At 39.1% G+C, this 11,573-nt stretch overlaps 1 protein-coding gene and 1 long non-coding RNA gene across 3 annotated transcripts; both read right to left on the minus strand.

Moving 5' to 3' along the window:
- Positions 1–3,392: 3,392 nt before the first annotated feature.
- On the minus strand, positions 3,393–6,103 carry LOC129408707 (uncharacterized). Of its 2 annotated transcripts, none has more exons than XR_008632092.1 (2): positions 5,537–6,103; positions 3,393–3,884 (listed from the first exon to the last, which is right to left on the minus strand). It is a non-coding gene; the product is annotated as an uncharacterized LOC129408707 (long non-coding RNA). The 2 variants fall into 2 exon arrangements; XR_008632093.1 differs by lacking the exon at positions 5,537–6,103 and adding an exon at positions 5,094–5,347.
- A 3,993-nt stretch (positions 6,104–10,096) lies between these two features.
- LOC110172843 (cyclin-dependent kinase 5 activator 1-like) lies at positions 10,097–11,316 on the minus strand. Its single transcript, XM_020938790.1, has 2 exons — positions 10,810–11,316; positions 10,097–10,588 (listed from the first exon to the last, which is right to left on the minus strand). Exons 1-2 carry the CDS (start codon positions 11,314–11,316, stop codon positions 10,097–10,099), a joined length of 999 nt encoding a protein of 332 aa, XP_020794449.1.
- Positions 11,317–11,573: the final 257 nt, after the last annotated feature.

Consider the following 11,573-nt stretch of genomic DNA (forward strand, 5'->3'; position numbering starts at 1 on the left):
GCATTTCCAGCATATTTAAACTGACGACCGATCAAGAGTATTTTCCATTTTCCATAGTCCACTGTCCCAAAAAGAAGAAGTAAAACACCACAAATATAAGCCAAGTACCATGTAATGATTAAACACATAGATGATTAAGCCCATATGCGTAAAAAGGTAAGTTAAATGACTGAATACTCACACTATAAACCAACACCAGGCCCCTCTGCCCACATGAGACAGACCACACCACACAGACTGGTTTATTTATGAGATCTTTCTGCAGCTCTTTTAGGGGCACTACTCCTGTACGTCCATACTTTGTACTGGATTGTGAAAAAGACTTGGATAAAGTGTTGTTCACATTCAACTTTCAGCAATTTAAACCAATAACATTATTCCACCTATGTAAATATGATTGTAAATACAAATTCAAAATCAAATGTTTCAGCCTTCAGATGTTATGAAGTCATATTAAGAGTTCTGCAATCATACCTCACCATTCAAATGTATTGATGAAATTTATTATGCTTTGCATTGTATTGTATGTTGTTTGAACTCCTGGCAACATGGCTAAGATTTCCCAAATGATGTGGCTTATTTATTACTGTCTTAAGACCAGGTAACGCAGTAAATGTGTGTTTAAAGAAGGGTTTCTTCCTTGATATCACTTATACAAATAATATGCAAAACCAAACAGCCTCTCCCGGCTCGTCTCTCTCAAAACAGACAAACACCATGCTCTAAACATAGCCTCTTCAGTGCTTTACTTCCTTGTGGCTATTTTATTATTTAGCATCCACAGCCTCTCTCAGGAAACCACTTAAATGAATTCTCTCATATCCAACATGCTGGAACAACTCCAAACATAGATACTGCATAAATTATTAGGGATTTTCAAAACAAACACGCAATTTAGGGTTCTCAAAAATGTTAAAATCAGATTAATTGACACCAAAACTACTATCAAAACTAGATACTGGTCATTGTTGCATGATGGTACAGTGGTGCTAGTTGTCTTCAGAGTTGTGAGCTGCATTCAGGAAGCACACGAGGAAACTTGATGGGATGTACATGCTGCCATGATGGTAATGGACATGAAAAGCAGATTAAAATGATTATGGCAGAAGGAGGATCAGAGGTCCATTTTATAATGTACACGATTATCCCCCTCACCCATGCCTTTGATTAGGATAGTATGGCACTAGTAAACAGCAGAACACTTAGGGAGCAATGTTATTAATTACAGCAGACAGGCTAATGACAAGGTTAAGTAAGACACAACACTGTTGATTGTAAATGGACTGGATCATATTTTTTCCCTCATATCCATCAGATCAAGATTTTCATTTTTTTTATTCTGTCTTATTAAAAACTAATAAAAAGGCTTTCTACTAACACTATCCTGAACATAACCTTTTAATTATTGCCATTTAACACAACACTTTTCCTCCTCCAAATCTGAAATCTGATTGGTTGTTGAGCTCTCCATTAAAAACACTAAAACATATCATTGACTATTAAAAATAACTGAATCTTGATCTGGATGGAAAATTTGAGTAACTGCACAGCCTTAGTGACTGTCATGAAGCAATTCAGAATAAGTGTTAACAACAACAATAGTATAAGTTTAAGTTACATGTGAGGGGGTTGGACTGTCTGCGAGACGCCTCTGTCTCAAACAGGTAACAGTAGATGTTTTTCTCACACTTCTTCACTGCTCCAGACATAAGAGTCTGTGTTGAAACGGCAAGGTATTTTCTCCAAGTTTACAAAGAGGTTTCCCAAACACACAACTCCAGCCCTGTGGTCAAATATCACATGACCTGAGCGTGGAGAGAGATCACTCATCTCAAATGACTCAGGTGTAACCTCAGCCAGGTCTTACTGCACAGGGCATTCCACAACACTGCAAGATTAATCGCAAATTTGCAATTGAATAGGCATTACAATCTCTTATGCCAACCACAAATATTTTGCAAAACATAGTAAATAAAAAAGCTAATCCTGTATAAAGACTCCTGAACTGTCTTCACTGAAAAATGCACTGTGCATGATAGTATTTATCATGTGCTTTTGTCAGACTGGTGCCTTACCGTCACATTTCTCAATCTGATAATACTACATTCTTCAAACCTTACATGCAGTGAACACAGCTTAAACAGCAAGTAGATCTTTTACTTATGTCTCTTATGTTTTTCCCAGCTGGTAACACTAAAATTAATCCTTGCCAAGCCTCTGGGATGACTTCAATTTATGGAGCAACAGCTGATGTCCAACTGGTTCACGAGAAGTCCTCAATATAAGCAGATATTATACCCCTAAACCTGTGTTAACCAGTGTCTCCCAAGGGTTTATACTGAGATTATGGCATGACATAGGTGGTGGCATATTTAATACAATGTTTGGAGTATAGCTGTCAATTATTTTACTTATAACAACAAGCTAACAATAGCAGAAGCATAAAGGAGCATTTGTGACACCATTTTTGTTCAACTTCTTTTTAGACTATGGGGATCTACTATAGTCCCTCTCTTAATGGGAAAGACTGCAGTAGTCACAATATGATGCACTGAATTTGTCTCAGAACCTTGAATTTAAAGGAGCATGTTACTTTTCTTGTCACTTGTTTCCATAGATATGGTTTGCCTGAAAGGTGTCACACTGTGGCATTGAAATCATCTATGTTGTGTTTATTCAATTGCAGATGTTTTAGAAATAGATCAGGCCATACAGACAAAACAATAACATTTCCACAAATATGAGTTTGTGTCAGACCTTCTGTCAGAAAGTTGCACAGTGCCCCTTTAAAAATGCAGCTGTCCAGTTCTTTCTAGTTCCAAAATCAGTTCTTTGGTTTTAAGTACCAAATACTGAAAATATAATGTATTTTTTTCAATAGCAAAATTTATCAAAATGCGCTAAATATAACTGCATGTTGATTAGTATTGAAGTAACTAAAGAACACCTTTGTATAGATAAAGATTAAAACATTATAAGACATTCTATGCAACAATGGATGAGGTCTTGTTACTGATCTGCCAAAGGAAATGTCCAAATTCTCAAGAAGGGCTTATTTCATGACAATACAAATGGAATGAATCACACATATTCAAATATGTTACATTCAAATCACACAATGACTTCTTCAATTTAATGGACTATTTAAATCCAACCAGAAGTCACTCTTAATAAACCTGTCAACACAAATATAGATCTTTTGTGTTGTAATTATTTAGATAATAGAATGTCCTCTGCAAATAAGAAAATATAGGAAAAAAAAGAGAAAGGTCTTGCTGTACCTGTAGTTCAGAGAATATATTCAATTCATATTTCAGTCCTCTCTCAAATATTAACATTCCTGGAATCGTTTACAATTTGCACTCTGAACAAAATTCAAGTTATTAAAAAACTAAAAAACAAATACAAACAAAAATTATATCTTAAATAACATAATAACAGAGGTTACAGAAGTCAGATATAACACACTTTTATAATCCTATTATCTGCAGCACAGGCAGCGGGGCATACACTGTACTAATACCCATGAGTGAATACATGTTTTATTTTGTATCTTTTATTCAAAAAATTGTGTACATGTGTATATGATGTCATCAACAGGTGACGTTAACAAGGCAGGCCCATCTGATCTGACCAGCTAGGTGAAATCTACAGGAATGAGCTCAGAAGTCTCCAGGCACCATTAAAGAAATGGGCAGAGTCTTCCACTCTGTGATCAATAAAGAGTCATTTGGTCAGGAGTCTCTGTGGTGAAAGAAGCAGCTCCCCTCTCATAGATAATAACTACAGGAAACCAGTGGAATAAAGCATTTATGAGCAGGCAGCTACAGGGCTCCCTCAGACAGGGCTGGCTTATCAGCTCAGCCGCAGCTTCGTTTACGTTTCTGAAAGTGATGTGAAGAGGAGAGCACGAGATAAACAAGTGTGAATCAATGAAAACAACAAGATACACGGGACAGAAAGTCAAAGTTAGGCAACCACTTTACAAAAGTCCACAATGATAGTCCCTTTATTTAAAGAAAGAGTTATGTAATTATTAATACTGTCCAGATGGTATGTTAGACAAAGGCATTTCAGAGGGATTTTTAAAAGACCTTAGAGTTAAGATTATTATACAGTAAGTAATGTAAGTAAGTAGTTTGTGTTGGTTGCATTAGTATTACAAAAGTGGTTCATACTTCACAACACATGCAGCCACAACAAAACCTGTGCAAACTTAATGTTTATATGCCTAGATGACCACTACATGAAATTACGCAAAGATACACAGCATTAAACATATTCCACTGCAGTCCTATATAGCACTTTCAGGCATTATTCATTCACTCCACACTTAGCGATGGCAAGGTGCTACTATTGGTACACAGCTGCCTTGGGATAGACTAACAGAAACATTGGCCAATCACTCACTCAAATCACATTCCTACTAGGCAAGGAGGTGGATAAAGTGCCTTGCCTAAGGACACAACTACAGACCCTGCCTTCCACTGCAGCACCTGGTATACCTGGTGTTAATCATCATGTTGAGCAACACTGTAACCAACAATGAGTATACTGCTAAATAGGCAAACAAATGCTCGGCAAAGTGAGGTCAAATGGGATTTTTCCAATGTCATGTCTCCTATCTAACATTCAGAAGATGTGAAGTTATGTTTTGACCTACAGAGCAGTAGTATGCCTACGAAAAAGTCTGTCTCCATTACAAAAACTCCATACAATCACCTTAAAATTCAAAAGACTAGCTCACTTGCCCTTTGTAAATTACCCAATACAAGCATATTTATTTATGTTTAATATGTTATACCCATTTTCATATTCACTTACAATTCTCAGGGAATTATTTTTAGCCTACAGAATGTAGAAAATGTGTACACAAAACTTGTTTGTTTTCATCTTAGAGAATGTAGAATTCACAGAGATGTGTCTGTGTTTTCCACTAAACATTTGGCATACACTCACTGTTCACAGAAAAGTCTAAATGTCACAGAGGAGACATTTAAACTCACAACAAAAGCTGAGCGTAGAGTATCATGTGTCTAGAGGAATGACTGGAAATATGAGAAGTGACTGTCACTAGCAACCCCTATACTTACAAACATTTGACTTGTCCAGGTCTATTTTAGTCCTTGTTAGAGTGCGTATAGTTTCATTTAGATGGTTGACTTTGAGTGAGGCGACCACAGTAGGCTACTCAGTGCTTTTAATTTTTAAACATGCACTAAGCTGGCCTTACACTGGGAGGTAACCAAAGATTTTAGAGAAAGCCCCGTCAGTGACTAACCCTTATCTCTGCAATACATGCTGTCTACTATCAACAAAGGAAACCGTCTCACTTCATTTATGAGAAATTGAGTCAGGTTAAAAATAAAACACATTAGACATACTGAGGAATCTACAGTGAAACTTGCTCCTTGTTTGAGACTTTGACTTCGTTCGTGACTATAAATATATATAACAGTAAATAAGAATATTGCATTATATTGATGTTGGCAGAAGGGGGGACCTGAGCTAAATAAACAGATGTAGATCTCCTCACCTGTAAGTCGTTATTATTGGCCATCATAAGTGCAGCAGCAAACTTGACCCAGGCTGGTGATAAATCACTTTGGAGTCAGACCATCTCTTAAAGTTGGGCTGAAATCCTTCAAAAGGCGACTGAAATCCAGAAGAGACAACACTTAAAGAGCTCAGCAGTCCAGGTCACGGTACAGTTTGCCAGTGACAGCTTCACCAAAAGCAGGTATTTTTAACATGGTGACGCGTTTGGAGCAGGTAAGCTCAGTGGACAGACCACCTCCTTTTCCCCTCCGCAGGGTGCCAGGTCCACTCGGACTCTAACCAGCATCACGCAGCGTAGTGTGTCCTGTAGCAGCCCCGTACCAGCTGCCTCGGGCTGTCTTCTCATCCTCTGCAGCTCTTAGACGGGGGAGGAATTTAAAACCGGGAGAAATCTAACATAACAACTAGTTCCACTTAACAGGGGAACCAGAGGGGGTATTCATCCCGCGCCAGTGCTCTCCTGTTGGGATCTGAAAGTGTCTGCAGCCCGGCACACGCAGTTGCTCCAAGTGCCGGTGTGTGATGCTGCTTCGCGCTGGGAATGGATTGCACGTAGCAAAAGTAAAGCTCTTTGAAAACGATGGTAAACGACTTCCGGGGGTATGTTTCGAAATAAAATAACATCGAGGCACAGTGTAGTGGGCCCACTACGATGTACCAAGGTACGTTATTCATCTTGCTTTGAATACAGGCATATTTTAATAAACAAAAGTACAAACCTGTACACTACAGCTCAGCACTACTGGACTAAGCTACAATATTACAGGACCGTGATTAGACGTTTGCATCTTTATCTTCATGAAGAATCTATTTTGTACATATTATTGTTAAGTCTTTCTAATTCTCTTTTTAAAAATATTTTTGCACATTTTGCAAGTGACCAGGCTGATGAGCAGTTGTGCCAACGGTGCCAACCCGCAGCCGCAGCGCCCTCTTGTGTCACGGGTGGCACTGTGAACATTGACCACCAAACAATCACCAACATTGTACTCAACAGCAAAATTATCACGTTACCTCATTACCTGTAGCAACCCTTTGTATAAGTTACTTCAAATGTTCATTTCCCTGTTCAGTTTGTATATAGAGTGCTACCCCCAGCCCCTTCTACTCTCAAGGCTTGTGGTCTTGGCAAAGCAATTTGGGCCATTTGAGTAGGATTCACGAAAACCAACAAAATATAGGTGTCAGGGTCACATTTTGCGCCTGTGCCATAGTGTAAACAGACCAGTTAATTGTCCTTATGCCAAAAGCAAAAAGAATAAAGGCATATCATATAGGTACGCAAAAACATATGAAAATAACCAGACAGAAGCACACCATAGTTGTTCAGTTTTTATATAAAGTACTTGTAACAGTAGAACAATAGTTCTTATACGTATCTCACATACATATTTCATACATCCACATAGACTGCAGCATGGGCACTCCAGTGACACAAATAGTCTTAATGTTTGTTCAACATTTCCAATTTACACATGATTCACACATGAAAAAGAAGAAAACTGTAATAACCTCTTTATCATAGGCTCTGTATGTTACACAATAGTTCTTACAAGATAAAATATGGCACATAGTTTTGAGGTGGTGGCAGCAGGATCTCCTCTGTTCAGTCCTTTGTGCACACCTGCACAAGGAAGCAAAGTTGGCTCATCTTCAGTTCTTTTGTCTCAGATAAAGACGTGTGTCTTTCCAAACTCAACACCATGTGGTAGTGAACTCTAAAAACACTATTATGGTCAAGCTATAAGCGAAAAGGGGGCATAGAGGTAACAGTCACTTATTTTCACATTCAAGACAGTTCCTGATTAGTGACATGATTTTGATGTAATTGCAACACACCCCAGAAAGAACCAACTTAATGATACTGTCATAGCATCATTGTTCACATTTTGAGGTCATAGATTAGGATTTTCTATTAGGTTGTATGGGGTATTATGTCTTTCTGAAATTTAGTAGAAGTATTAAAAGTGTGTGTGATTGATGGGATCCGTAATAAAACCAGAAGAGAATTACAGACATTAGCATATCAAAATAGTTTCCAGAAAAATGCTATGTTAGATTATTGAACATGCTTGTTGTAATAAATACAGTATAAAATTACGGTGTTAAGATGTGCCTACAGACTGTATTCCCCATACACAGTTCATTTCTGCAAGATCTGATTTCAGTAACTCAAAATAAAACAGCTATTCTTGCTACTGCAGTCAAACTCATTAAACCGAGCTAGTTATTCTTATGCATATTTGTCTTATGAGGTGTGGATCTGCATCAAGGCTACATATAGTGTTACAGCATGGTACCCATCATCAGTCATTACTGCTTTCCCTTGTATCACCTCCAGATTAGAGCCTTGGTTCAAAACAGGCTCAGTGTACAATGAGTCTCAGTCATCCAGGTAACCAACAGCCAGCAAGTAAAAGTTCAAAAAATACTTGTACTTTAGGGAAGCAGTGCATTGTATTTGTTGTGTAGGACTTGATCAGTTCTGTGTGTTCTGTGTGATTGTTCAGTGTAGTGAAACTACACTACAGTTCATTGATTAAAACCAAAACAAGGTTGTATCAGCAGTGATGTCTGAAACTCCGATAGAGGTTGCACAGTTTATCATGACAAGAATTTTTGAACTTTTACTTTGCATTTTGTTTCTTAAGGTTGTTTCTGGATAAAGAAATAAAAAAGTTGCTAAGAGAATGCTGACTTTTTCCAGTTTTGGTTGACATAATTTTGCAACATAATATACAAATACATTAGTTTTCCATTTGATAGTCCTGTCTGTAACAAAGCAACACTGAAAAAAATTTGTCAGGTTTTCTGTGAGTCCACGCTCTTGATCAGGACAAACACTTATATCATATCATATTTTCCAATACATGAAATGATCAGTCTTTTGAATAATATGGCACAGAATCTCTGCCCTTGGAAGGTAGAGGTTTAGAAAAGTCTTTTAGATCAGTGATGTGATGTTTTCTTTTGATCAATACAGCCGCAATACTGCACTAGTCCATTTAGAGTTTTTATATTAGATATTCCTTAGATAGTTCTTCGTAGACATGTGGTGACCTTCAGTTGTAGAGCATAACTGCCCAGTCTGTGGAGTAAGCAGCATGCTGGGGTCTAGAGAAGCACACATGCATGTATGAGGCAGAGTTTGTGAGTTTGACCTCCACCAGGGGATAGGGAGGCCACAGTCTGGCTCTAACTACTGTGGGCAAACAGAAGAAGCAAACGGCAGCAGGGGCTCCCAAGACATATTTAAATGCAGAATCTTCCTCACATAAGTTCTCTTGTTCCGATGTGTGCAGTCTCTGTCTCCTGTCCATCTCTCGCTCACAACATAAGTCCACTGCAAGTCTGTCAAACTAATATACAGCATGAGAGAAATGTGCACAACTCCAAATAACTACAACATTGTGGAATAAATATGAACTCTTTTATCAAAATTGTAGTTCAGTTTGGATAAACTATATTTCCTGTATCATTTGAAATGTTGAAAATGAAATCAACAACAATGATTTTTTTGTACACAATATCTATTTTTGGAGGGGGTAGTTTGTGTTACAGATATGTCTCTATTATTGCAATTTCAACTAATTTTGTAAACTTTATTTAAGGTTGTTATAATCAGTTATTATTGGTGTGCTAAAAGGTTCTCCAACAAGTCTATGTAAACCATTCAAACTGTTACAATTACATTATTTGGGTTCAGTGCTCAGTCGTGTCATATATTCAAGCTTATACAGTTTACCTCTCATCAGCTGGTGTTGGAGAGTGCAATGCAGTTTGGTACAATATATTAAGTAACTACTGGCAATAAATAGGTGGTCATGTGCAAAATATATGTGACTTCATGCTAAGTACTTTAGTTTGGACAAAGCAGCAATGCCTCCATAAAAACTAACCCTTCAGTCTGCCCAAGAACACCTCTAGTTTGTCTGACATTTCAGAGTTTGCATTTTCATTTGTTTGTATCACAGGGTCAGACCACAATGTATCAATACTGGAAACCATTCAGTTAGCTGGGAACACAGTCACAATCAATTGGCTTGACCCCAGCTATTCCATGGTTCCTCTGATATTTTAGACTTGCTTCTAAGTTCATCTTACAATGTATATATTTGGCACTTTTGTCTTTAGATCATTACCAATTAAGTTTATGGAAACATTTTGAACAATATGGAAACCTGTGTTTTGACACAAATGTCAGACAACAGCCATGTTTCCTCTGACCACTGTGAAGCGTACAGTATCAGCACTTTTTGTATTGAAATTGCTCAGTGTGCTGATGTGTGTTTCCTGCACTGTCACATTTAAATTTTTGAATGCTAATACTTGTTAGCAAAGTTTCAACTTTGCCTCTCACACAAACAAGGCATTCATTTTATTTTGTCCTTGTATTTTTGTTTGGACAAGATTTACACAATTTAGAATGTACTACCTACTGTTTTTAGTCTTGGGCCAAATCATCACCTTAATAAACATTCAAATCTAGACTACCCCCCCACCCTCCAGTACACCCCTCCTCCCCCACAGAAGTCTTTTATCGGTCAAGGCCTATCAGCAGCTTGGTCTTTTCGTCCTCCTTCTTGCTCTCGTTCTTCAGGTCAGCAAACACCTGGGTGAAGAAGTGTGGATCAGTGTTGATCTGCAGCATCTTGCCACTCATTCGGTTGATGATATCCAGACAGCGGTCCCAGAAGGCCTCCTTCTCAGCCTCCACCAGGAAGGGCTTGAGGGGGTAAGAGATCTCGTTGCCCATGTAGGAGTAGGACAGGTAGAGACAGGTGAGCAGCGAGGCCTGCAGTTCGCGCTCTGAACCCACCTCTGGAGACACCACGTCTCGGCAGAGCATGTAGAGGAAGACCACGTTGGCAGGGGTGATGAAGCCCTGGTCCTGCCAGCCCTGCAGCAGCAGTGAGCGGTCCACCGAGCGCAGCCACAGCACCGGGTCAGTGGGAGAGAGGCGCTTTAGGCGGTAACACCGACGGCAAAGGAACTCTCCTAAACTACGCATCAGCTCACTGGTGGAGGCCTGCATGAGGTACAACACACACAGTGAGTCAGTGCAATGTTCATTAAGCAGGCTATGAGAAGATTACATGTGAGCAAAAGGTTATCCTATCAAACCCTTTTTATACAATTTATACAATATAAAAAACAAAAAGGATCATATTTTATATACAAAAAGGAGGAGAACGTATGCTATTTTGATGCAATGATATTGCCAAAATAGCTAATAATTGTAAAACTGACCTGAACAATGACCCGTTTGGGTGTTCCAGTGGCTGTAGAAGGCTGGAGCCCTGAACCTGTGATGGAGTTCTTCTTGGCCACAACAGTAGCGACATTGGCCAGTGTTTTAGAGGTGGGCAGGTGGGAGGAGGTAGTGGTACTGGCAGAGGGGTCATGGGTTGACGTATATGATGACAAGTTAGCACACGACTGGGACTTCTTTAGCTTCAGGCTGTTGGAAGCTGAGTTAGCAGCACCTGCAGCATGACCTTCTGGAGAACTACACTTCCCAGCATCCACTCCTTCAGACTGAAGCTTTTTAGAGCCCTTCCTCTTTGCTGACACTGCCACAATGCGTTTCCATGGCAACACGTTGATGATGGACGGGCGTTTGAGGGACTTGGCTGCAGCGGCGTCCTTGGCATTTTTGCTGTTCTGAACGGCCGTGTAGTGGCCCACAGAGGCAGGGCCATCCTCAAACAAGGCCGCCTTACGGTAACTGGGAGACAGCGACAGGACCGTACCCATGATGGATGACCTGGGTTATTTTGGTACACAGTCAACGGAGTCCAACCAGACAAACCCAAATGTTATTGCTGATATCTGTGGGGAAATGAAACAGAGACATTTTCATTTCATACACTAAAATGTCCTGTTGTTTTTTTCTCAGATAGGGAAACGAGTCAATCCATATTTATCTTGATTATGTATATTGGTAAGGTCAACTTTATTGCCTCCAAGAAGAAATTTGTCTAGGGCTACAGTGCATAAAATCTAATCAGAAA

The sequence above is a fragment of the Boleophthalmus pectinirostris genome, unplaced genomic scaffold (assembly GCF_026225935.1).
Source record: "Boleophthalmus pectinirostris isolate CB_2022bp ecotype Guang Dong unplaced genomic scaffold, ASM2622593v1 HiC_scaffold_17, whole genome shotgun sequence".
Classification (NCBI taxonomy): Eukaryota; Metazoa; Chordata; class Actinopteri; order Gobiiformes; family Gobiidae; genus Boleophthalmus; species Boleophthalmus pectinirostris.